The sequence below is a fragment of the Marmota monax genome, unplaced genomic scaffold (assembly GCF_021218885.2).
Source record: "Marmota monax isolate L192 unplaced genomic scaffold, Marmota_monax_Labrador192_F-V1.1 WCK01_AAM20220418_F8-fsc00006, whole genome shotgun sequence".
Taxonomy (NCBI): domain Eukaryota; kingdom Metazoa; phylum Chordata; class Mammalia; order Rodentia; family Sciuridae; genus Marmota; species Marmota monax.
Genome location: NW_026693712.1, coordinates 18,302,255 through 18,329,746, shown reverse-complemented (window position 1 = coordinate 18,329,746; position 27,492 = coordinate 18,302,255). Strand labels below are relative to the sequence as shown.

Below are 27,492 nucleotides of genomic sequence, written 5' to 3'. Positions count from 1 at the left end.
AACTTGGGCCCTGGAGAATTTAGAGAGTCTTGGAAACAGAAGGTACTGAGCCCAGCAGGACAAACTAAACTAGGCTGGAAAACTTCAGACCACTAATGTTTTATGTTTTTATTAGTGCATTATAATTATTTATTAATGGACTTTGTTATGCCATATTCATACATGATATACCATAATTTGTTCACCCTCATTCCTTAGTACCTTCCCTTTCCCTCTCCCTCTGATCCCCTTGCTCTATTGGTCTTTTTTTTTTTTTAATTAATGCAAATAATGTGGGTTTTGTTGTTACTGTTTTTGGCACTAGGGATTTAACCTTTTATTTTGAGATAGGGTTTAAGTTGCTGAGGGCCTTGCCAATAGTGTTACTGAGGCTGGCTCAAATTTGTGATCCTCCCGTTTCAACCTTTCCAGTTGCTGGGATTATAGATATGTGCCACTGTATCCAATTCTAACACCCCTGAAGAGTTCCTAATCATCAGGTTTCACCCTAAGGCAGAGATCCAGTCTGATTGCCCCTCCCTTCATTGCACCCTGCTGAAGCTGCTGGTTCTGGGCTTGGAGCTCCTGGTTCCTCGAGGCCAGGTCAATGGTGTCTTGCAGGACACAAGCCAGTAGGCTGCGGTGACGATGCTCTGTGGTCATGGCCTGCTCTTCCTGCAGCCTCTGCCAGGCTCGAAATACCTGTGGCCAGATTCAGAGACTCCTGTCAGCCAGCCAGCCTTGCTACCAGCAGGCTCAAGGCCTACTGTCTGTCTCCACTGACCTGCAGTATGTGGCTTGTCTGTGCTCTGGTGGCCTGCACATGCAGATCATAGAAGGATGCCAAGTCTTCCTCTGCGATGTCCCGCTCTGCCTGCAGGGCCTCCACCTGAAGTCTCAGTACTTTCAGCTCCCGGTGCCATCTCGGCCTCTTCTCACAGGTCTTCAGAGAGAATTCATACCCTTTGTTGAGCACCACCTGTTGCTGGACTCTGTTCCAAACCCTCCATGTGCATTATCTCATTTTGTCCAGTAACAACTTTATGGGGTAGTTGTCCTAACTTACTCAAATTCCCATGGCTAGTGAGAGACAGAGCTGAGATGACATATACCTTTCAACAGTTCCTTGGAGTGAAATCCAGACTCAGAGATGTGGTATACCAATCTCATTAGCTTTGCCTCTTGACTCCACACTTGCTGGGTGCCAGACTTGTGGTTCTCAGAGCCCATTTTGCCATTGCTTTATGCTAGCCCATTGCTTATACAGTTTTTCCTCTCTGAGAAATTATCCCCACCACATAAAAAAAAAAAAAAGCTTTGATTCTTAATTTGTTCAAACAAGTTATGTTTACTGAGTGCCTCTGTGATGAGCACTATCTGCCTTTGTGGAACTGAGTCTAGTGAATTCCCTTAGTGATTTCTGTTTGTCCTCTAAGTCTCACCTTAGATGCCATCTCCTCTGATTCACTCCAGCCTGGGTGAAGTGTACCTTTTTATTTTCATCCTAACTCCCCTATTACAGCATGCAGCACTGAGAATTGCCTCCTCTATCCTCCACAAGACTAAGAGGGTATGGACCAGTCAGTTGTGACTGATGAAGGACTAGCTCCTAGTACAATGACTAGCCTAATTATAAGGAATCTCAAGACCCCTACTCAGCCCTCCTCACCTCCTCTTCAGCCACCAGGCCTTTGACCTGTTCATGTACCACCTCTTCCTGTTCCAAATGCTTTATCTCCTCTTGGATCCAAATTTGGTGCTGCTCTCTCAATCTCTGCCTCCGAACTTGAGCCGTGAGCAACTGCAGAGCCACATCTGGGGCCTGCTGGGACTAGATAGTATCAGTCTAGGCTTACCCAGAAGCCAGGACCTAACTGGCCTGGAGGAATCTGTAACCTGGGAAGAGACTCAGGAGGCCAGGGGTAGAGGAGGTACTGGCTCTGCCAATAGTCACCATAAAGGCCCTAATAATCTCATACTCATAATCCAAACAAGAAAAAAGCTCCTCTCTATGCTCATCCTCTAGGGATCCAGTAGCCCTTCAGGTCCTTTATTTTCCAGAAGCTCCATATTTCTTCCTGTTGTCAGGCAGTAGCAGGAGGCAGATTAGCTGGGCTCTGGTACCCCCTCACACTTCCAACAGTTTCCAGTTGTTCCCAAAATATTTGAGATATTACCTGTTCCTCAAAGTTCCTGAGAGGATGCTTTTGGTGGAGACCAGGCCCTAGAGATGATGTTCTTTCTGCCACTACAGGAAAATATAATTAGTCACACCAAAGGTGGAGACCCTTTCCCAACTACCCCTCAAGTACCAGATCTACCAAGGACTTCCTGCTGAGGCCTGGACTATGGCTTACTACTGAATCCATCACCTGCAGAGAAGTAATCTAGAGTGACAATTTCTCATCCCTCCCCCAAGGACAGCGTAGTTTAAGCTTGGGGCTTTGAAATCAAACAGATCAGAGACCCAGCCCCGCCTTTTCTTAGCTCTATGATGTCAGGCAGGCGACTAGTCTTTTGAGTCTCCATGCTCTTCTTCATAAAATAGAATGGATAAAAGTTGTTAAGAGCATGAAATAAGGTAACAACAAAGCACTGAGCAGTCAGGCATGTGATCAATAATTGGAAACTAATGTGCTTAATTCCCCAGGCCCAGTGTTATAAAAACAAATTGTAAGGATGTAATTATGAAAAGGGAAGAGAAGGACCTGAATACGCAGGGTTTGAACTACCCTGCAACAAATCATGGAAGACAGCGCCCCCTTTTGTTCAAGAGAGGTCATGCCATCCGGGTTGCAAGACCCAGATTAGAAATCTGAGGATTTGAGTGTTGCTCCTAGGCTGCCTCTGATTAAGAAAATGACCCTGGGCTACTCACATCTCTTCTCTTATCTCAGTTTTCTCACCTGAAAAATGGGAATAATGTTGTCTTCCTTGCTTAGGATACTTCGGTGGCTCAGGCTTGACCTTCAAGACAGAGTCCAAACATCTCAGTAGCTTACCAAAGCCCTGTGTAACCTGGCCCTACTTATCTCACTATTCCTTCTGGCCTGACTCTAACTTAAACTCTATTCTCCAGAGTACTGAGCTGCTTGCAGTTCTCCAGAGACATCAAGCATTTGCTTACCTCTCAATCTCTGCCTCTCATTCTGTCTAGGTTGTTCTTCACTCATCTTTGCTAACCTCAGGAATCACTTTCTCCATGAAGCCTTCCTTCCCTCTCTTGCTCAGGCTAACACAGATGTGCCACAGAACCTTGTGTTTATAAGCCTTTCCGAGAACTGATCATGGTGTAATTGTTTCTTCCCAACAGATTGTAAACTCCACAAGAACAGGGAATTCCCAGGGCGGACATAGCCCCTGTGCCCTGCACATGGTAAATTGTCAATAAATGTTTGGAAATTGATAAATCAATGGATAAATGGAATGCTCTGTGAAGACAGCAAAGAAAGACATAAATGGGGCTCCCAAAAGGTTGGAGGAAAAGATGTACCTGCGGTTCTGGGAACCCCACGGCCTCAGCTGTAGACCCTTTGGTTGTCCCTCTTCTTGGGCACTGGCTCCAGGCTTTTATCACCTATGGAGAAGGGGTTCAGAGTGGGCACTGGCCATTGCTGGCTAAGGTGCCCTCCAGGCTTCACTTTGCTCACCTGTAGCTCCCGCAGTGCCCTTCCCAGCTGGCTAAGCCCACTGTCTGTCAAGGTGTCCCCAAAGAGGCTTAAACGCAGGGTCCTCAGGCTAGCCCGGCGAGCCCGGGCCTCTTCTACTGCATCCCACCAAGTGGGCTTCACCTCTTTCATCTGCATCCTCCTTCCTGATGCCCCCAAGAGAGCAGCCTGGAGCAAACGCAGGGAGCTGCCTAGTAAAGGAAAACTTGGAGTAGATTACTCCTTCCTGTAGACTCCAGAGCACACTGTTTGTAATAGTTCAAATTTCCATTAATAGTACTATTCTGGGGCTGGGGTTGTGGCTCAGTGGTAGAGCACTTGCCTTGCATATGGAGGGCACTGGGTTCGATCCTCAGCACCACATAAAAATAAATAAAAGTATTGTGTCCATCTACAACTAAAAAAATATTTTAAAAATAGTACTATGCTTCAAAATATCTAACCCCTATTGGACTTTCACATGTGCTTGATGGCTCTGTCCTAAGGCTGTTCATAGCTTATCTATTTTTATCCCCCACAACTGTAATCGACCTAGCCCCCACCCCATCCCACCTATGTTCTCCAGATGAGGCAATTGAAACTCAGAGAGGTCTAACGACTTTTTGGTAAGTGACAGAGCAGAAAATCAAGCCCAGTTTTGTCTGACACTAAAGCCTGTGCTCTTGGTCATGACATCACACTGGCCCATAGATAAACACATGTCTGACCCTCACTGCTTTATCTTTGACGGTGTCAATTGCCACAACTTATCTTCCTCATTCCATAGGACCTGGCATAGGAGGACTGAGAATCTGCTGGCCAAAAGTGTGTTTGTTGATTTTGGAGATAGAGTGCCAGACATGTTTTTTTTTTTTTTAACTCTTATGGAAAATTTCAAACATATACACAGTGTAAGAAATCCATCTATCACCCATCTTGAACTATTATCAGCTCATGGCTCTTTTTTTATGTGATAGAGGGAAGATTAAGCCCAGAGGTACTCTGCCACTGAGCTATATTCCAAGCCTTTTTATTATTATTTTTTTTTATTTTGAGACAGGATATTGCTAGGTTGCTCAGGCTGACCTCCAACTTGCCATCCTCTTGCCTCAGCCTCCTGAGTGTCATGGATTACAGGCATGCACCAATGTGCCCAGCAAAGGCCATATTGTTGATGGGTATATGAAAATAGGTAAGTTCTTTTCTCTTTCTGGTCCTCTATTTCCTCTTCTATAAAATATACCTGCCTCCATTTACTCATTTGTAAATTAAATTCTCCTGAGGAGGTTATGGTAAGAATTGAAGGTATTAAAATGCTTTGTAAGCTGTTGAAGCCCCTAAGGGGAGGGGTTTGCTTTTACTATTGTCTTTGCCCTTGCCCCTCCAAACTTTGGCACCCTAGCCACAATGGCACCTTCCTAAATCCCAGAGGATAAAGTTTGCTCTCTGGGCAAGGGTTAGTTGGCTGATAGGATGAGGCAGGCCTAATGCCAGATTTCAGAGTTTCCCAAAAAACCCCACGCCCTTGCCCCATCCATCTTGGGGGTCCAGGTGAATAAGGAGTCCACTGTAGTTGTTTCCTTCCAGAAGCCATGAGACAATCCAGGGCAGAGAGCCCTCCACCTTCTCACCAACAGCCTCACCCGCCAACACCCGCAGCAAGGGGCAATCCCTGCCAGAGAAAAAGAAGATAATAGTTGTCCACTTGTGATTGAGAAAGAAAATGAATGCATCACATGCTGATAAAAAGATTGACTATTTCCATCAACTTTTGCCCATAACCAGACAGATTCACAACCTGGAACTGAAATGGATGTAATGTCTGCAAAACAGAAATGTGTCTAGTGAACCACTTGCCAATCTTAACCACTGTCCAACTTACATGAAATTCATGAAATGAGCACTTAAAGCAGTGGCAACTGAAAATAGAGAAATTTTTACAACAAACTCAGGGAGAGCTCTTTCTCTGACTTTTGGGAGAAATTATATATATATGAAAGATGGGATGTGGAAAAGAGGCCCTATCTGATGTGTTCTACTTTGATTTCTATCCTACAATCTAAAAAGTAATCAATGTGTTTGGCAACTTTTCAATTTTTATTTTGGGACAGGGTCTTGATACGTTGCCTGGGTGGGCCTTGAACTTGTGACCTTTTTGCCTTGGCCTTATGAGTCGCTGTACCACAAGCCTGTACCACCATGCTCAATTTATTTTTTATTTTTCTTTAATGTTTTTATTTTTCTTTAATTGTCCCTAGGGATTTAATTCTATGTCAGGTCACTGGCTAACTAATGAGATAACAGAATGAAGACTTCAGTGGCCACAAAGAATACTATCTTCAAAAATTGTTTGGAAAAATGACTAAGCAGGGCTGGGGTTGTGACTCAGTGATAGAGCACTTGCCTAGCACATGCAAGGCGCTGGGTTCAATCCTCAGCCCCATATTAAAATAGATAAATAAAATAAAGGTATTGTGTTCCACTACTACTAAAAATTGAATATTAAAAAAATTAAATTAGGGCTGGGGCTGTGGCTCAGAGGTAGAGCGCTGGCCTATCTACATGAGGCACTGGGTTCAATCCTTAGCACCACATAAAAATAAAATGAAGATATTGTGTTTACCTATAACTAAAAAATAAATATTAAAAAAAATAAATTTAAAAAAAAGAAAAGAAAAATTACTAAGCAAACATTGTTATAAGCCACAGCCCATAACAAGCAACAATAATAGATCCTGGACAGTAGGGAGAATTTGATTTCCTGAGTTACCACATAACATCCTAAATGTCAGAGCATTAAACTAAAGAAACAAAGAACAATGAACAAAAGATCAATATGACAAATACAGTTTTTTTTTACAAAAAATATTAAAAATGGACAACTTCTAGCAAAAATTAAGACATGTACAAAGGAACAAGCAAGTATGGTTCAAAAGAAAAAAGAAATTAACAGACACTGTCCCTGAGGATGCACAGATGTTGAACACTGAAATATCTAGACAAATACTTTACGTCAACTCTCTCAGAAAACTAAAGGAAATCAAGATGTGATGTTTTAATGAATAGAGAATATCAATAGAGAGGTAGAAATTATAAAGAAGAACCAACTAGAAATTCTGAAAAGTACAATAACTGAAATTTTAAATTCACTTATAGGGATACAAGAGTAGATTTGGGCAAATGCAAGAAATAATCTCAGTGAACTTGATAGGTCAAATTATCCTGTCTAAGGAGAATTAAGAAAAAGATGAAGGAAAATGAGTAGAGAGCTTAAGAGACTTGTGGGAGTCTGGATAATGCAAATACGAGAGGGAAAAGAGACAAAAGAACAGAAAAAAATATTTGAAGAAATAATGGTCAAAAATACCCCAAATATACAACTATAATGCACCAATAAAAAATGTGGAAGGAAAAAACCTTCCAAATATGCTGTCTTTTGCACATGTACTCCTTTTGCATGTATTTGCTTCCCCTTTCCACTTCTCTACCATGAGTTGAGTAGTATGAGGACCTCACCAGAAGCCCCACAGATGCAGATATCATGCTCCTGAACTCTCCTTCCCCCAAAACCATGAACCAAAATAACCTCTTATCTTTATAAAGTGAAAAAAATCTTTCAATTTTATGAAACCATGAATCTACATATGCAAGAAGCTAATGAACTCTAATGGCATAAACTCAAGGTGATCCCCACCAAGACATTATGATCCAACCATCAAAAGACCAAAAATATTTTTTTTTATAAATATTTATTTTATTTTAGTCTTCGGCACAACATCTTTGTTTGTATGTGGTGCTGAGGGTCGAACCTGGGCCGCACGCATGCCAGGCGAGCGCGCTACTGCTTGAGCCACATCCCCAGCCCCAAAAGACCAAAAATCTTAAAAAAAAAAAAAAAGCAAGAAAGAAGCTAACTTATTGTGTGTTGTAATCTTCAATAAGATTAAAAACTGAGGTCTGGGGATATAGCTCAGTTGGTAGCGTGCTTGCCTCCTATATGTACAAGGACCTAGGTTCAATACCCAGCACCACCACCAAGAAAAAAGAAAGAAAAAAAAAGACTAAATTTTTAATCACCAGAAACTGTGGATGGCCAGATGACAAATTTAAAGTACTGACAGAAAAAAATTACTTACCAAGAACTTCATATCTGACAAAAAATTTTCTATTTTTTTTTGGGGGGGGTGGTACTGGGAATTGAACTCAGGGACACTCAACCATACCCCCAGACCTACTTTGTATTTAATTTAGAGACAGGGTCTCACTGAATTGCTTAACACCTTGCTTTTTGTTGAGGCTGGCTTTGAATTCATGATCCTCCTGCCTCAGCCTCCAGAACCACTGGGATTACAGGTATGCACCACCATGCCCAGCACTATCTTTCAAGGAGAAGAAACTAAGACATTCCCAGATAAAGAAAAGCTGAGGCGATTCACCTCTAGTAGTTTCTTTACCAGAAATGCTAAAGTAAAGTGTAAATACATTAGACAGTAACTTGAAGCCATATGAAGAAATAAGGAACACTAGTGTTAGGGAACAAATAGATGAGGGTGGTGGGAACATGAGGTTAAGAGAATAATTCTAGGGCTGGGATTGTGGCTCAGCAGTAGAGCGGATAGAGCGCTCGCCTAGCACTGGTGGGACCCAGGTTGGATCCTCAGCACCACATAAAAATAAAGGCATTGTGTTGTGTCCATCTACACCTAAAAATATAATAAGTGTTTAAAAAAAGAGAGAGGATAATTCTATACTGCCGCAGTCTGGCTGGGCACAAATTACGAGCCACTCAAGCAGGAACAAACTTTATTTCCGAACTCCCGGGAACGTCACGCACACAGCCTTCTCCCGGGACACACCACACACCAACCGGAAATCCCTCCTCCGGAACTTCCACAACCAACTCGAACTCCCCAGGCAATCCTCGGGAGGACTCCAAAGTATCGGGCACCAGAGGCGGACAGTAAAGGTCTAATATACAATTGAATCAATCCAGCATCATCTTAATGGCTCGCCTCTCAACCAATACTACTGGAAAAATGCCAGGGGCCATTCCGACTGGCTGTGGCTCTCAGCACTATACCATGAACCCACTATGCTGACTCCCACATGCTTTCTTTGTCAAAAAGCAATGTCTTGTACCTGGCTTTAGTAGTCAGGATGTGTCACAGTCCTCACCAAATTACCTGTTATCTTCAAGGAAACTCAGGCAGGAAACAATGTTGATAAGAACAACCCAAGTTACTTTGAAAGGAGAGACTTTTTGTGACCCCTTTCACAGACTAGATCTTGGAAGATAAGGGTAGTTCCTCCTAACCATAAAACCTGTAAAAATGATTTAGAATCTAATTAGAACTGCTCAGCATGGGCCAAGGTGACATAGAGTTGTCCTGGCAGTAAAGCTTGAAAGCCTGATGTCATCTTGCTGTCAGTCAAAAGTTAAGAAGTAGACCTGGGTGGGGCTCTTTGGAAACTTCCCTGGGATCCCCAATAAAACTGGAGTGCATGGAATATTGTTTGGGGTTTCTTTCCACGATGACAGCTGAGTCAGAGTGTAAGGGTAAAAGAAATTGAAGTTAAAGCGTAAAAGTTAAAGGGTAAAAGACCGGGTGTTGTAAAGTTTCTAAGCTGCAAGGTCTGAGTTAAAATGTAAAGGATTAGGTATTGTTAGGTTTTTATGCTACCTGCAAAACCTGAAATTTCTGTAGCTGTTAAGACAATGCTTGGAACTGCCCAGTAAATATTTCCCCTGACTATTTGGTTGTGTAATAAGGGCTCTGTGTGGTCGCACGTAGGCATTGCAGGGCCTGGACCAATCAGTTTAAATGTAACCCCCTCCTTAGGAATGACCTATCACTCCAGCCTGACCTGTTCCCGCCAATGAATGAACTAATCATGTTTAGGAGTTGTTGTTCAATTTTCCCGCGCCTCATGATGATTTGTTCTGATGTATACAAAGCCCTCCGCCCTCCCCAAAAAGTGTACTTAAGCAGTGCTCAGCCCCTGCTCAGGGCTCTGGCTGCTTTCCCTTCTTGAGTGGGCACGGAGCCCCAGCATGCTGGTTCAATAAATCCCCTTCTGCCAATTGCATGAGTGGTCACTTGGTGGTCTCTTTCAGCTTCGCCTGACCCTTACAAGAGTGACTATGAGGCGACTCTTGTTCTAAGATGGAGTATATGTTTCAAAAACAGCATTGCCTGTGTCAAGTTCTTCCTGATAGAGATTTTTTTTTGAAGTAATGTGACTTCTTTTTTTATTATTTTATTTATTTATATGTGGTGCTGAGAATCGAACCCAGTGCTTCACACATACTAGGCAAGTGCTCTACCACTGAGCCACAACCCCAGCTGGAGATTTTTTTAAAAAATATTTATTTAGTTGGAGATGAACACACAGTACCTTTATGTATTTTTATGTGGTGCTGAGGATTGAACCCAGTGCCTCACACATGTGAGGCAAGCACTTTACCACTGAGTTAAAGCCTCAGCCCCCCAATAGAGATTTTGATACCCTACTTTTTAATAATTGGTAGAATAACTAGGCAAAAGTTCAGTAAGGAAGAAGAATACTTGAACAACATAATAAACCAATTAGGCTCAACAGAAATATACAGAATATCCTAAAATAACAAAATATATATTCTCCAAAGTGCACATGGAACATTCTCGAGGACAGACTACATATTAGGCTACAAAACAAATGTCAATACTTAAAATAATAAAAAAATCTTAAAATAATAAAAAGCATCTTCTCTGATCACAAAGGAATGAACTAGATATGAATAACAGAAGGGAAACTGGAAAATTCACAAATTTGTAGAAATTAAACAAAGAAAATTAAACAAAGGAAAATTAGAAAATACTTTCAGACAAATGAAAATAAAACATAACATAACAAAACTTACAGGATATAGCAAAAACAGTGTTCAGAGGGAAATTTTTAGTTGTAAATGCCTGCATTTAAAAGGAATAACTTAACCGGACACTTAAAGGAACTAGAAAAATAATTTTTTTCCCAATACTTGGGATTGAACCTAGGGTATTTTACCACTGAGGTTCTTGCAAAGTTGCTGAGTCTGGCCTTAACCTTGGGATCCTCCTACCTCAGCCTACTGAGTCTATGGGATTACAGGCATTTCATAGTGTCTGGCAAGATCATTTCAATTGATTAAAAAAAAAAATACACTGGGGCTGGGGTTGTGGCTCAATGGTAGAGCGCTTGCTGGGTTTGATCCTCAGCACCACATAAAAGTAAATAAACAAAATAAAGGTATTGTGTCCATCTACAACTAAAAAAAGTTTTTTTTAAAAGTTTTATGCAGTATCTAAAACCCTATCGTGATATAAATATTCAACAAAATAATCCCAACTACTTAGGAGGCTGAGAGGGAGAATCACAAATTCAAGGCCAGTCTGGGCAATTTAGGGAAACCCTGTCTCAAATTAAAATAAAAAGGGCTAGGAATGCAGCTCAGTGTTAAAGCACCCCTGGGTTCAATCCCCAGTACTACAAGCAAAACAACAAAAGCAAAAACAAAAACCAAAAAAAATCAACAAAATAGGAATAAAAGAGAAATTCTACAACATTATAAAAAGTATATGTGCAAGGATTGGGGTTGTATAGCTCGGGAAGCTGAGGAAGGAGGATCACAAGTTCAAAGCCCACCTCTGAAACTTAGCGAGGCACTAAGCAACTCAGTGAGACCCTGTCTCTAAATAAAATACAAAATAGGGTGGGGGATGTGGCTCAGTGGTTGAGTGCCCCAGAGTTCAATCCCTGATATCAATCAATCAATCAATCAATGGAAAGATGTGCTGATATATACTACATGATGAACCATGATGAACATTATTCTAAGTGAAGGAAGCCAGGTTTAAAAGTCACTTACTGCATGATTCTGTTTATAGGAAAACATTCAAGTCAGATCAGTCGGGGCAGGCAATGGCCAAAGGAGGCAGATTTAAAAGGGCTGCTGAACAGGCTTTATTGAGATATCACTCCCTAACCCTAACCCTAACCCTCAATCAGACCCACAGAGGGGACAGGAGAAGGGTCTGAGGAGAAACCGCGTGGAAGCTCGACTGTACTGGACTTTTATGGGGCTTACAGCAGGAAGGGAAGGGCTTCGGACAGGAAAAGGTGTTTCTAGGGTCCCTTGCCCCCTTGGAGTTGGTCAGGGGAGTTGGCTGAACTCCAGGATTGGCCAGGGGGTCCTGTTGATGGACAGGTGTTAGTCAGGAGATCTGGCTGATTGACAGGCGTTTCCGCCGGCATCTGATTGATATTCTTTTCCCGCGTGGGCTGCTTTGTTCTAAGTTGCCACTAAGTCACCACCAAGCCGCCGCCAAGTCTCCACCACCCACCGACCTAACAATTCATATTAGATAAATCCATTGGGAAATGAAATCACGTTCAGTAGGGGCTGGGAGAAAGGGGAATTGGAGAGTGACTGCTTAATGGGTACAATTGGAGAGTGACTGCTTAAAGCGTACAGGGTTTTCTTTCAGGATGATGAAAATGTGTTGGAACTAAAGAGTTTCACAACCTTATAAGTGTTCTAAATGTTACCAAATTGCACCTTATATCATGGTTACAGTTAAATTTATGTTGTATGAATTTTACCTCAATAACTATAGACAAAGATTAAAATTCAGTTAGATGCTTGCCTAGCATGTGTGAGGTACTGGATTTGATCCTCAGCACCACATAAAAACAAATTAATTAATTAAGTAAAGGCATTGTGTTCATCTACAATTTAAAAAAAATGCTTAAAATAATTGAGTTACCAGATTACCCCCACACACACACAATATCACTTCTTGCTATATATCCAGGAGAACTGAAAATATGTAAAAAGAAAACCTTTTATGTGAATGTTCATAAGAAGTACTATTGTAATAGTCAAAGGTGGAAACAGCTCAAATGTCCATCTAGGAATAAATGAATGAACAAAAGATGGGATATTCATACAATTGAATATTATTTGTCAATAAAAACTGAAGTTTGAACCTTGAAAATGTTATCCTACATGAAAGAATGAAAGAAAGAAAAGACTTTGGAATAGTCTGGAATTTAGGGTACTTTATTTCTCCATTTTGTTTTTAGGCACTTCTGAATTTGGCCGTGTTTCCATGATAATACAAATCTTGCAAATTGGCTTGGAATGTTTATTTTCTATCGACACTCAATGCTTTCATTATTTTTGGACACTGAGAGAAAGGTACAAAGTGCAGCATGAAGATATGGTTACTTGGGAATTTTCCAATCTTTGTTTTGGATATTTGGTTCTTCCCAAGTTTGCAGTCTGATAGATCAGAAGAAAATTAATTCAAATTGTAAAAATTAAAAAGAAATAGAAGGCTGGGCATAATGGCACATGCATGTAATCCCAGAAACTTGGGAGGCAGAGGCAGGAGCCAACCTTGGCAATTTAGCAAGAACTTGTCTTTTTTTTTTTTTAATTTTGGAAATGTTAAATATTTGTTATTTTTATTTTTATTTTTATTATTGGTTGTTCAAAACATTACATAGTTCTTGACATATCATATTTCACACATTTGATTCAAGTGGGTTTTCCTTGGGATTAAACCCAGGGCTTTATGCATGCAAGGCAAGCACTCTACCAACTGAACTCTATTCCCGGCCCTAACACCCTGTTTTAACATTAAAAAAAATGGGGCACTTTTCAATATATGAAAAAACAGTGACTGGAAAGATCTATTTTTATTTAAAGATTCTACAAATTCTCTACCTACCCAGTTGCTTTTGACCACGTCATTTGCCAACAGAGGGTCTTAGTCTGGGGTCTGGGGGAACCTTACTGTGAGAGCTCAGGAAAAAAGGAGAAACTTTGATGCTGCCCTGGGCATTCACATCCATATTCCAGCCTTGCACCTCACCTCCCAATGCAGCCAGAGGCCCTCTCATACTTACGGGGTCCCTGGGAGCTGCAAGATCCTCAAAGCACCTCGCCATACACCGTGGGTCCCAGGCCCCTCAGGAGGTTTAGGCCCAGGGCAGAACATGGTGACAGTGAGCAAAAAGCAGGTCCTGTGGGGGAAAGGGTAGGCTCAAGGCAAAGGCCCAGGGGATGAGGGATGACTGGTGCCTTCAGGTCCTCACCTGCCTTCACCCCCTGCAGCCTGTAAGTATAGCTCTGAGGCAGCTCTTGCGTCAGACACTTCCACTTCACTGGCATGTTCCACCACCCTGCAGGAAGGGGAAGTTGAGTCACCTCCTAAATTGATTTTAATTTTCTCCTGTGAGCTGGGCAGGGTGGCGCATACCTATAATCCCAGAGATGCAGGAGGCTGAGGCAGGAAAGTCACAAGTTTGAGGCTAGCCTCAGCAACTTATTTTTCCTCCTCTGGTTTGCCATCAAGGGAAACAGGATAATTGGGATTCCCCCCATTTTACAGATGAAGAAATGAAAGTCCTGCTCAGTAAAGTGCTCAAAATTACCTACTGTGACAGCGGACTGAGTTGAGATGTGAGGATGGAGAATAGAGTTGAAATGGTATGAGTTGAAGAGCTACAATCGGGGTGGGAGTAGTAAGAGATATGAGCATATGGGATGAGGGTGCGAGAGTGTGAGGGTGCGAGGGTGCAAGGGGGTCCTGGGAGCAGACCCAAGGCCTATAAACAGGACTCCAAGCTCAGAGCTTCCCTCTTCTGAGGTGGCAGCGGGTAGAAACCTCTAAAGACTTGACCTGGAACTATTAGCCCTGCCTTAAGACAAGCACACTCAGACCCCATTGGGCCCTGAACACTCACAAGCCTAGAGGAGCCACATCCAGCACCGACAGGTCCTCCACCCCTGGGGAGAGCAGGTCCCAGGTCTTCCCGCTGGGGCTGATCTAAGGTCACACAAGCACACTTGTTACAAACTGAGCCTTTCCTTTTGTGGGTCCCTGTGAGCTCAGCAGTGTGCATGACTGAGCCATTCCATTGTCAGGATAAAGGTGACCCCACAGAGAAAATCCTACTCTGGTGAGCCTCAGAGTGGGGCTAGACCCAAGTTCTTCTGGCTCCCCACAAGCCGCAGGCCCTTTCTTCAGTGTCACATGGCCCTGGCTCCCAGGTCCCAATCCCATCTCCTCAACCCCCAAGAGTTTCACCTGCACCAGGCTAAGAGTGCTAAGTACATGATCAGAGCGGTGGAGGGACAGAGCTTCCTCAAACAGCATCTGCAGCAACTAAAGGGAGAAAGGGATCCAGTGAGGACTGAGAAAGAAATGACTCAGTCCTCAACACTTCCTGAGGGTGAGATCTATGCCACACCCTGTCTGGGTACTGGGGACATGGTGTCCAGAATAGAAATAGCACTAACACTCATGTTCACAGTGAGCCAGAATGAATAGACATGAGTAGACATTTTCAGTGGGACCTGGCACAGGGTCCCATGACAAGGTTCTGAGGCAGCTGTTTTGATTTGGGCAAATTTTAATGAAGCCCCCACAACAAAGTTTTCAAGTTTAGTATCATTAGTGTAACCAAGAACTATGAAAAGCAGACCTCCTGAATATTTGATCTTCACACACTGCCCCTCTGACTCCCATCCCATCCTCGTGAGCGTCCTGCCTTTCAAACCTGCCAGGGTCAAAATGTACTACATGGATCACAGTCCCCAAGGCGCGTTACCTAGTCCAGCTGGGATGGACAGACAAAGAACCTCTAAAGTCCTGGAGAAGGTGACTCCTGAACCTCATGAGGTCTGTGCCCTGGTGGGTCCTTACCTGGGGCACAAATCGGGGGGCCTCTGTCTCCCTGCCCCGGAGCAGCAGAGATACACTGTACCCTTGGCCCACAGAGGCCAGTGTTGTTTGGACTCGTGCCAGTAGCTCCTGCTCTGCTTCCTGCGGGAAGACACAGGCTAATTCCCGCTGTCTCAGGTGCCATTTCCCAGCCTTTCCTGAGCAAAGGGTTGGGGAGCAGACAGCACTCTCGGATCCAGGGCCCTGAAACCTCCCATCATCCTCCCATCGCCCACTCAGTTTCCCTACCTGAGCAGCATCAGGACCCAGGACTCTGTCAAAGGTGAAGCATTGTTCCTATGGGCAGGACTGGGGTCAGTAGTGTCATTCCCATCTTCCCCTATACCCACCAACTCCACCTGGTTTACCTGAGTCTCCAAGTTCCCCAGCTGAAGAAGTTGAAGGCTCTTGGGCCCCTCCAGAAGGATTGTAGGGCTATGGGTCTCCTTGGGGCCTGAGAAAGGCAGATTTCACATGAATTCTCAGGAGGAAAACTGAGCTCCAGGATTCCCCAAGTCCTGCCTTCAACCCAGGCCTCAGTTTCGCAACCTAAGCTGTCCTGGCCCTGCCTCTCCCAAGAAGCTCCCTAGACTATACTCCTGAATACAAACTTGGGGGGCTTCTTACCTGATCCCCTCTCCAGCTCCACTTGTACCACCACAGTCAACATGGCAAGTAGATTGAGAGACACAGTGTGGGTCTCTGGAGAAGGCAGAGCTTCCTGGTCCACACAGCCCCTGTTCTCACCACCTCGGCAGACTTCAAGACTCCAGGCCTCTCAGATTGCCCTTAATAATTCATGTCCTTCATGAGAGGGCCTGGGAGTAGGGGTCAGGTGGCTCTAAACTACCAAGAGAAGTGACACTCTCTTCTGAGAAAACATTTCCTGAATTTCTTTTTTTTTTTAATGAAAACTTTCAAACTATATAACAGTGAAGAGAAGAGTATAATAAACTTCCAGGTTCAGCTTCAGCAATTATAAATTTCCTGTCAGTCTTATTTCTTCAATTCCCCTCTCCAACCCCAATGGATTATTTTGAAGTTGTTTCCAGACATCCCATTATTTCATCAATTATTTCTGCATCTATTTCTAAAAGGTAAACATTTTTAATAACAGTTTTTGAGATATAATTAATATGCCATACAATGTACCCATTTAAAGTATAAGTCAGTGTATATACATAGATATACATATATCTATGTATATTCATAGATACATATATCTATGTATTGGTTGCAACCACTATAACAGTTAATTTTAGAATATTTCCATCATGTCATTAAAAAAATTTTGATTTCCTTTAGTTATCAGCTCCCTAACCTCAAACCACCCATCTCAAGCTGCAACCCTGAGCAACTATTTATCTACTTTCTGTCTACAGATTTGTCTGTTAGACATTTCATATAATTAGAATTACACACTGTAATTTTTGCATCTGGTTTCTTTCACTTAGCATAATGTTTTAAATGTTCATCTATGTTGTAGCATGGATAAATATTTCTTTTTCTACAGCTGAATAATGTTCTATATAGGCTTCTTCACAAATTACCCAGGATCGGGCTAAATTTCACAGTAAAGGGCGTGATTTTCTGTAGCATTCTGCTCACTACAGACACCACTCTCAAGCTCAGGGTTCCCTAAGCCTTTGCACTCCAACCACCTGGGTATTTCTATGATTCTGGGTGTTTCCATTACTCCCTCAGGTTTGATTCACAAAAACAACTCACAGAACTCAGGAACACACTATGTTTATTTTATAACACCAATTTTCTGACATCAACTGAGTGTTCAATTCAATTCATTTCTGACATGAACTGCCTGGAGTTGATGACAGATCCCACAGATTAAAAAGTAAATTTCTCAACAAAGCTGTCCTTAATTTAGATGACAGACACATGTAAGGTTACTTGGCTATCCATATTTCTGTCTGAATTGGTTAAAAGTTTAGCAGTTCCAAAGACCCCATGTCAGGTTTAATAATTAACTAAAGGGACTGTAGGTATAGCTCAATGGTAGAGCCTGTGTTTAGCATGTGCAAGGTCCTGGGTTCAGTTCTGAACACTGATAATATTAATAATTCACTAGAATGACTAACAGAACTCAGAAAACTGCTCTACTTACTATTGCCTTATTTAAAAAAAATATTTATTATAAGTATGTCCCAACTATTTTTTTAACTTTTTTGTTCATCTATTTTCTGTGGTGCTGACGATGGAACCTAGTGCTTCACACTTGGGAGGCAAGCATTCTACCACTGAGCCACAACCTCAGCCTCTTACTATTGCCTTTTTATTATAAAGGATATAAATGGATAGTCAGATGAAGAGGTACATAGGGCAAGATCCAGGGTACAGGAGCCTCTATCCCTATACTGCCATCCTCCAGGTTCATCAATGTGCTTACTGCCAGGAAGCTCCCTAGGCTCAATCTGGAGCTGATTTTTTTTTTTTAGGTTTTATTATGCAAGCATGATTGATCATTGTCCATGTGACTGAACTCCAGATGCCCTCTTCTCCCCAGAGGGTTGGTGGGAGTGGGGAGCTAACAATTCTAGCCTTCTAGTGACATGATTGGATTTCTGGTATTCTATCTTTTCTATGCTACAGCTATACAGAGGTCCACAGCAAGGTGGTCTTGGACTGACTCAGTTCTCCCCTCTTTCTTGCTTGTAGTTTTAAAAAATAACTGCAAAATGTGATGGGAATGCAGCATCCTATGACAGGAGGGACTGGCTGGAGCAACATAGGCTCTGTTCTGGTCCCTCCTAAAATAGGATATCTTTCAATGCTTTATCCCAGTAAGTCTGATTTCCCCTGGGGTATGAAACCCAAAGCATTGCTATACAGGGTTCCTCAGTTGTGGTGCCAGTGGGGTATGCACAGAAAAGATTCCATCCACCCAGGGAGCTTTCCAGAGCCTTAGGGGACTGGCTCACAATGAATTCTTAGCTTTTCCTTTTGTCCCTTGACAATTTTTTTTCTGTTGTCCCTTGATGCTTATCTCTAAGTAAGTTGTGTGCAGGTATTCACCAGAGTCAGACAAGTTGGTAACTAGTACACAGTGAACTTGCTTTACATACTTCATTAGTCTAACAGAGAGACTCCTTTTACTCATGAATTCCAAAGGATTTTGAAACTCTGTGCCATAAAATGGGGACAAAGATCAGACATATTCTTTATCATTCACTGTCCAGACCATGCTCTTTCAGCAATAGGGTCATACCTGTCTGATAGTCTACATTTGGTGTATTATTGATATAGCAGATACAGCAGACTACCAACATGCATATGCTTCATGTGCAAAGCCTAATATTTGAAAGTATCAGTGTAGGGTAGGGATATAAAATCCAATTTTCCAACACCAGGCAACTATCAGTTTCAGTATGATGGCCACTCAGATTTTTATGATTCTACTCAATCTTTTCAGGTTCCAAAACCAGGAGTGATCTCAGCAATATTTGGCTTCACCCTTTCAGACAGCTGGTATGACAATATCACCTCTTGCTCTGGAATTCTTTTGAAGTGTTAGTATAATACTTGATTACTCTAATTGTATAACTCATTTATTCATTTATTTGCCATCCATCAGCTATTATTTTTCCTTCTCTTCATTTATATCCAAACTTTCCTACTTTAGAAGATATGTAGGTCTGACCACTGTGCTGGCGTACACCACTGGCAACAAGTGTCTCCCCTTCAGTCCTCCCCCATTCATGTAGAGTAGGGTTGTATAGATATCAAACCGGTAGGCTGTCTTAACCACTAGCCAGTACAGCAGCATTTATTGTCAACTCAAATATTTTACAGATAGGCTGAAGGCACAATATGCTCCATTAGGCTCTTAGGAATTCTGATAGAAATATTTAAAGATACAGTTACGATTTCTTATTTGGGAATCATCCTTGCTTCTAGCACCTGCAGATTCATCTCTGGTCCTGAGCTCTTTGCATCAGGTAGGAAAAAAAAGAAAGTTGAGGTGATATAGATAACAATCTCATAGTCATACCAGTATAGGGTGATGGCTAGCGTCTCATTGGGGGGTTCTTCTTCCTGCTGAGAAGGGTGTAAGCCACCTGAGAAATTAAAGTCTACAATAATTAGTGAAGAACAAAAGACAAGAGTCAGAAAGATATTTTCAAAAACGGAACCCCTGATAGGTTTAGTTCACACAGGAGCTGGAGCCAGACAAAAGAAAATGGCTCCAGTGGTTTATTTAAGGGGATACATAAAAGTCAGGGGTAAGGTTTCAAGGGCGGAGTCCTGCTTCCTGATGTCTTGCAGTCAGCAGGTTGATTGACATCTTGGTAGGTCACACCCATCTCAGAGGGGTTGTGTGGCCATAGCAGGTCACCCCATCTGTCACCCCATCTTCAGTGCTGTATGGGACCTTTGGCAGAGCTTGAATAGGGCTCACTATGAGTCAGGGCAGTCAACCAGAGGATGTGTCCACTGGTCAGTCCCAGACACCAGATTCTTCTATTCAATAGGCTTCGATGTGCTGCAGCCCACATGCAGCCCACAGATGGCTTGCAACATACCAGAATCCTCCTTTGCCGCAGTCTGGCTGGGCACAAATGCCGCAGTCTGGCTGGGCACATAATCGCGAGCCACCACACAGCTTGTAGATTCAAACAGCAACTCTTTATTCCCGAACTCACACCAGCCGTCTACAAACACGTTCTGGGGAAATCCACGTTCTCTGCCCAAATCCATTCCCACTGGGCTTCTGTCTCCCAAAAAATACTGTCTGAATCCCGTGAGAACTCAAGGGGAACTCAGGCAGCAGGATAACCCTATTCCCAGCAGGAATAATCTTAAACCTGGAACGCCCTAAACCCGATTATCCTAAACTGGGAACACCCTAATCCGCCCTGGTCCTTGAGCAAGGTCACCTACATGCAATGTCACTGCAAAATGTCCTATTTCCACGAGTCCTTCCACTAAGCAACATGGGGTACGCTGGCAAGGAAATTGTCATACCTATTTGGCTAATGGCTCCCAGCACTCCTTCACTCTGTTTTCCTCGGATCCCCTAGAAGGGTGGTAGAATCTGTCCAGAGGGGACTCTCCCTTGCCACCTACCCCTGCCATGTTGAATGTGAGCATACATTCTTATAAACTCATTCAAACAAGAGCTTCATGACTTTATTTTCCTCCCTTCATATTAGACAACAAATGTTTCAATTATTTGTTCTAATTCCCTATTAAAACATTTCAATTATTTGTTCTAATTCCCTGTGGATAATATGCAACATGATATGTCTATTTGATCTGATATCTCTTTGCCCACTGTTGGATGCTATGGGCTATAAAGTTTGATTCTTGGTCTGAAGATATGTAACTTGGGGGCCCAAATTGGTACAGTACCTTTTTTTCAATCCTTTAATAGTATTTTGAGCATTTGCATCTACCACTGAGTAGTAAAATCTAGCCAAAGTAAGTAACTATTCCTGTCAGGACCCATTTGTAGCTCCTCAGGGATTCCTGCATTGGTTAAATCTAATCCACTTGCCAGCTATGTGGGGGGACTTCCCTCTGGGGCTAGCGGCTGTACCCAGGCCAGTCAGGATCTAAGCAGTCCAGGGTCTTTCCCACTCATTCCTTTAGTAGAAACCTGAGAATACAGGCTATATGGTCAAAATATCATCTTGTCTATCTTTTATTGTCATATTAGCTATCACAAATAACCATATCCATAATAAAGGGATTATATATTTAGCTTTTATCTTGTTAGTTTACATTTTCTTATGCATCCAGTTACCCAATTCCCCATGAGTTACATTAGTCATCTCTAAATTCCACTAGTAACTTTTACCTCTAGTATCTATTCACAGCACAGCTGCTGTTCTGTATGACTGGTAACCCTGTGGTAACCCACCCAGGAATCAAAGTTCCTCATTCTCCTCTTTCATTCTTTCTCTTCACAAACCACGTAGAGTAATCCTCCATCCCTATTCTTATACACAGTTTTTCTATCCAAGGTTTCAGTTACCTAATGTCATCTGTGACTGGAAAATAGTAAATGGAAAATTCCAGAAATAAGCAACTCATAAGTTTTAAATTGCGCACTGTTCTGGGTAGCATGATGAAATCTAGTAACACCTCATTCCCTCCTAGTCATGATGTGAATCATTCCTTTGCTCAGTATATCCATGCTTGTGAGTACTACTGCCTGTTAGTGGCTGTCTTGATTGTCAGATCCAGAGTCATGGTATCATGGTGGTTTTGTCTAAATACTGCATATTATAATAATTCTATTTTTATTTTAAAAAATTAGTTGCAGATGGACACAATACCTTTATTTTTATTTATTTATTTATTTTTAGGTGGTGCTGAGGATCAAATCCAGTGCCTCACATGTGCTAGGCAAGCACTGTACTACTGAGCCACAACCCCAGCCCTATAAATTAGATTTTATCATAGGTATGTAGAGGAAATAATAGTATCATCAATAGGACTCAGTAATATCTGCCATTTCAGGCATCTACTGGAGGTCTTGGAACGTATGTCCCAAAGATATGGAGCACTACCATGCATGGTGGCACATACTGTAATCCTAGTGTCATTGGATGCTGAGGTAAGAGGATCATAAATTCTAGGTCAGTCTCAGCAACTTAGTGAGACCCTGACTCAAAATGAAAAATGAAAAGGACTAGGGATATAGCTCACTCCAGAATTTAATCCACAGGACAAAAAAAAAAAGATAAGGAAGAACTACTTACTATATTTTAATGAATCAGGTTGTTCAAGAAAATTCCACTTCTCCTATAAAAGACTGGTCTTACTTCAATTTCAGTCCCTGAGGGTTCTCAGGTTGACATTTCTCACCAGCAAGTAGAAATTTGGAAGTTCTCACTATCCCATCAGGTCAACAATTCACTAGAACCACTCTCAAAACTCAACTATGTACTGTATTTACTATTACAGCTTTATTGTAGGAAAGGCTACAAATCTGGACAAGCGAGAAGGAAAGAATGTACCTTCTAGGGACCAGGAACAATTGCTGGCAAATCCTTTATTACAAACGAATGGATTTCACTTGATGGACTTTTGGGTTGACTTCACCTTTTGATCATTATGAATAATGCTGATGTAAGCTTTGTACACAAGATTTTGCACTGATGAATGTTTTCATTTCTCTTAGACTTAGGAAAGGAATTGCTGGGTCATATGGTAACTCTGTGCTTCTTTCTCTCTCTCTGGCAATGCTATGGATTTAACCCAGAGCCTTGTGCATGTGAGGCAATCACTCTACCAACGGAGTTATATTCCCCAGCCCTCAACTTTTTCTCTTTGTAAAGGAAGACATTATTTTTTGGAAGGAAACCAGAGAGATACTACAAATTAGATTCAGATGTGAAAAGTAAGTAGCTCAATGAAAGAATTGTTTTTCATCTTGGGACAGCTCCAAAACAGCATGTGTAACAACATTTTCTTCTCTAGATATTATTAACTTTCATAATTTATAAAAATAAAAATTTTTAGCTGATGGCACATGTCTATAATCCCAGCAGCTCAAGAGGCTGAGGCAGTAGGATCATTCATTCAAAGCCAGCTTCAGTAATTTAGTGAGGCCCTAAGCAAATTAGCAAGACCCTTTCTCTAAATAAAATATTAAAAAGGGCTAGGGATGTGGCTCAGTGGTTAAGCACCCCTGGGTTCAATCCCTAGAAACCTCCCACCAAACTAAAATTTTTGTACAATAAGGACAAATGTGAATGTGCTTCTAAGGTGAATTTTTATCATAACAAATAAAAACTAATTTTTTGGTCTTTGAAAAAGTCAGAGCTCTTGAAGTACAACAAATCTTTATTAAACCAGGTACTTACAGAACAAGTTAATAATTGGATTTTGTTCAATAAAGAGGCAATGAAACACATTATGATAATCCTTACTTATAGCTGGGCATGGTGGCACACACCTGTAATCCCAGTGACTTGGGATTCTGAGACAGGAGGATAGAAAGTTCAAAGTCAGCCTCAGCAATTTAACAAGATTCTAAGCAACTTAGCAAGACCCTTCTCAAAATAAAAAATAAAAAGGGCTGGGAATGTGGTTCAGTAGTTAAGCACCCCTGGATCCAATCTCTGGGAATGAAAAAAAAATCCTTACTTATTATAGTTCATTAGTATACTTTACTGTCCTAAAAATTAGGTAATCTTAAATGATGTAGCATCTTGCAATTTCTTACTATCGTCATTCTTCCATAAATATCCATGATGAGGTACTCAAGCTGATACTGGAATCTGAGCTGACTATACATTGACCTTAAACATTCATGAAAAACTGCTTTGTTGACTACAATCTGATTAGAGTTCTAATAGTCACTTTCCCCTTATTGCCAAAAGTAGATTGCAATAACCCCCCCAAAAAAGTTTGGATGGCTGCCTATTTTAAAAAGGTAAATGTTTAAAATAACAGATATTAACATATTGATAATTCAGTCGTCTTTTTTTCTTACTAAAGTTTTCTTTATATGCTTATTAGTTGTTTGTAAATATTTATTTATTTCTAGAATCTGGCATCATCACAGAAGGACCAAAATAAAACTTCATTGAAAGGGCCTAAAGAATGTATTATAGACTTTCCTGTCAGGAATAGTGTCGGCATGCCTATAATCCCAGTGATTTGGGAGGATGAGGCAGGAGAATCATAAGTTCAAGGCCAGCCTTGGCAGTATAGTGAGACCCTCAGCAACTTAGTGACATCTGCTCTCAAAATAAATAATAAAAATTGCTGGGATGTAGCTCAGTAGTAGAGCACCCCTGCATTCCCCAGTACTAAGGGGGAAAAAAAGACTCTCCCTTACCACCCCTTTAACGTCAGTTAGTATCTGAATTTTTAATCTCAGATATCGGTTATGGTCATGTGTGTGTGTGTGTGTGTGTGTGTATGTTACTTGAGATACTCAAAATGGTTGCAAACAAGGACTGAAAATGTCAGCCGTAAATTCTGCTTATTTGCGACCTCTAAACTAAGAGATATGCTAGTGTCACTCAGTATTTAATTCCAGCTTCACCCCTGAGAACTATACAGCCTTGGGCAAAAATTGCTTAATTTTCTATTTGTTTTTCCCTATGTCTTTAAAATGGGTATGGTGGTGATGATAATGCCATCTTCTGTATAAGGTTGATGGAAAGCAGTGTTTCTCAAAATGTGTTCCCTGTGTCAGGAGGCTCAGTATCTCTAGGAATGGGATTAAAAGTAAATTCCAGGCCTCACACATATCTTATTGAATCAGAAACTCTCATTTCTGTGTTTTAAGACTTCCGTGTTTCAATCCCCAGCACCACCAAAAACAAACAAACAAACAAACAAAAGGGCTGGGGATGTGGCTCAAGCGGTAGCGTGCTCACCTGGTATGCGCGCGGCGCTGGGTTCGATCCTCAGCACCACATAAAAATAAAATAAAGATGTTGTGTCTGCCAAAAACTGAAAAAAATAAATATTAAAAAATTCTCTCTCTCTCTTTATAAAAAAAAAAAAAAGACTTCCACCTAATTCCCAGGGAGTCTCAAAGTTGAGAGACATGATTAAGAGTAAGTGATTTTATAATAAACATAAAACAGTGCAAGGCACATGATAAGCAGTACATCAATGAATATTTAAAAAACAAGAGCAAGAGAATATTATCAAGATATAGAGGTTAATTTGGGCAAAAAGAAGATCCTCATGTTGTTCCTTCTAGAAATAAATCCTGCTTGAGTCCTTGACTAAAGGCATTAATAAGGTCTTCCAAATTCCTCAGCATCAGGCCTTGCCTTCCTTTCCTGATGTTTTTATCCTCTGTGTGCCTTGTGATTCTGAATTTCCTCGTCTTCTATAATGGAATTGCTTTCTCATGACTTCAAGACTCTGCCCATTCTGTTCCCTGTGCATGAAACTATCACTCATTCTTTTTCTCCCTTTTCAAAAAGAACCCCCTCTCTCAGGTCCTATACTTGGAATCTCTGAATTTTTACCTTTCAAAACCTAGTTTCAATTTCAGTGTCACCTTCTCTGTGATGACTCAATATTCAACCAGAGTCCATGGTTTCCAGGATTCACCATCTTTTTACACATCCCACTTATATCACGTAAAGAGGTTTGTAACTGTTTACAGTTTCCTATTCTTCCTTTGTATTTTTTAAAATCGTGGTGAAATGCACATCACATATAATTAACTCCTTTGAATTGCATCATTCAGTGGAGTTGAGTGTGTTCACACTGTTGTGCAACCATCACTTCCCTCTGGTTTTAAGGCTCTTTCATTACCCTCAAAACACATTCCAGACCCATCAAGTAACATTTCTCCTTCTCCTTTTCCCTCCTCTGGGGGTAACCACTATTGACTTTCTGTCTCTATATATTTGCCTATTCTGGATATATTATGGAAAGAAAGCCAACGATTTCTTTAGCGTCTGTCTTATTTCACCTAGCATAAGTTTTTTTCTCCCCCTTCCCATAAAGGATTTATTACTTTCCAAAGAAAATAAAATAACATAGACTTGGCCCTAGGAATCTGTTATACTGAATCGAGCTAGTGTTTTCTTCCTCATCCTCCAGGGCCTTCGGATCATGACTGTAAAGCTGATTATCACCATCTAACACTATGAAAAGATGGCTAGTTTAGAAAGTGCCAAACTGATTATGGCAGGCTCCAGCTTCAGCTCTTTCAGTTGCCCTACATGGTCCTCAGGCAAGTTCAAATTCATTAGCAGGACTCTGCATGATTCAGCTCGTGCCTACCTCTTCAACACATCTTAGGCCCTCCCAAGGCCCCTATTGAGGGGCTACTGTTTTCTTCTCTCATGCTTTTTGTTTTTAATATTCTTTTAGTTGTAGGTAGACATAATACTTTTATTTTATTTATATGTGGTGCTGAGGATGGAACCCAGGGCCTCACACATGCTAAGTGAGCGCTCAACCACTGAGCCACAATCCCAGCCCCTCCGCTCATGCTTTTGCATGGACTATAACGCAGCCTGAATCAACTGTCCTCTGTTTCTTCATCCCTTGTCACTCACTTTTTTTTTCCACGTTTTTTATTGGTGCATTATAATCGTATATATTGATGGAATTCGTTGTTACATATTCATACATGCACACAATATAACAATATAATTTAGCCCATATCACTCACTAGTACTTCCCCCCTCCCTCCCCACCTCAACATAAACTTTTGAGGTCCATCCAAGTGATGGCATGTATCAATACTTTATTACTTTTTTTGGCTGAATAATATTCCACCATATGTATCTACCACAATTTATTTATTCATCATTTATTGATGGACATTTGGATTGTTTTCACCTTTTAGTTGTTATGAATAATGCTTGTTGCTGGGCGCAGTGGCGCATGCCTGTAAACCTAGCAGCTGGGGAAGCTGAGACAGGAGGATCTCAAAATTCAAAGCCATCAAAGGTGAAGCACTAAGCAACTGAGTGAGATTCTGTCCCTAAATAAAATACAAAATAGGGCTGGGGGGCTGGGGATGTGGCTCAAGCGGTAGCGCGCTCGCCTGGCATGCGTGCGGCCCGGGTTCAATCCTCAGCACCACATACAGCAAAGATGTTGTGTCCGGCGAAAACTAAAAAATAAATACTAAAAATTCTCTCACTCTCTTTTAAAAAAAAAAATAGGGCTGGGGATGTGGCTCAGTGGTTGAGTGCCCCTGAGTTCAATCCCTGGTACCAAATAATAATAATAATAATAATAATAATAATAATAATAATAATAATAAATATTTGTGTGCTAGTTTCTGTGTAGATGTATGTTTTGATTTCTGTTATTTTTATAACAAAAAAATGAAATCAATTGATGGGTTTAATTTTTTGAGGATTGCCAAATTGTTTCCAGAGTGACTGTATCATTTTGCATTCCCACCAGCAAAGCATGAGGCTTCCTATTTCTCCACGTTCTTACCAACATTAGTTATTTTATATATAGTTGTATATAGTTGTAGATGGACACAATACCTTTATTTTATTTATTTATTTTTATGTGGTGCTAAGGATGGAACCCAGTGCCTCACAAATGCTAGGCAAGTGCTCCACCAATAAGCCATACCCCTAGTCCAGTTATTTTCTTTTAAGAACTTATTGGACTAGGGTTGTGGCTCAGTGGTAGAGTGCTCA

The 27,492-nt window shown here is 41.4% G+C and overlaps 1 protein-coding gene across 1 annotated transcript; it reads right to left on the bottom strand.

The window, feature by feature from the left end:
- Positions 1-93: 93 nt before the first annotated feature.
- On the bottom strand, positions 94-16,046 carry LOC124103713 (uncharacterized). Its single transcript, XM_058584384.1, has 14 exons — positions 16,004-16,046; positions 15,745-15,830; positions 15,359-15,478; positions 14,609-14,818; positions 14,397-14,479; positions 13,557-13,673; positions 5,156-5,298; positions 3,630-3,838; positions 3,473-3,556; positions 2,886-2,946; positions 2,157-2,227; positions 1,649-1,810; positions 764-922; positions 94-681 (listed from the first exon to the last, which is right to left on the bottom strand). Exons 1-14 carry the CDS (start codon positions 16,044-16,046, stop codon positions 469-471), a joined length of 1,761 nt encoding a protein of 586 aa, XP_058440367.1. The 3' UTR covers positions 94-468.
- Between the last annotated feature and the right edge of the window lie 11,446 nt (positions 16,047-27,492).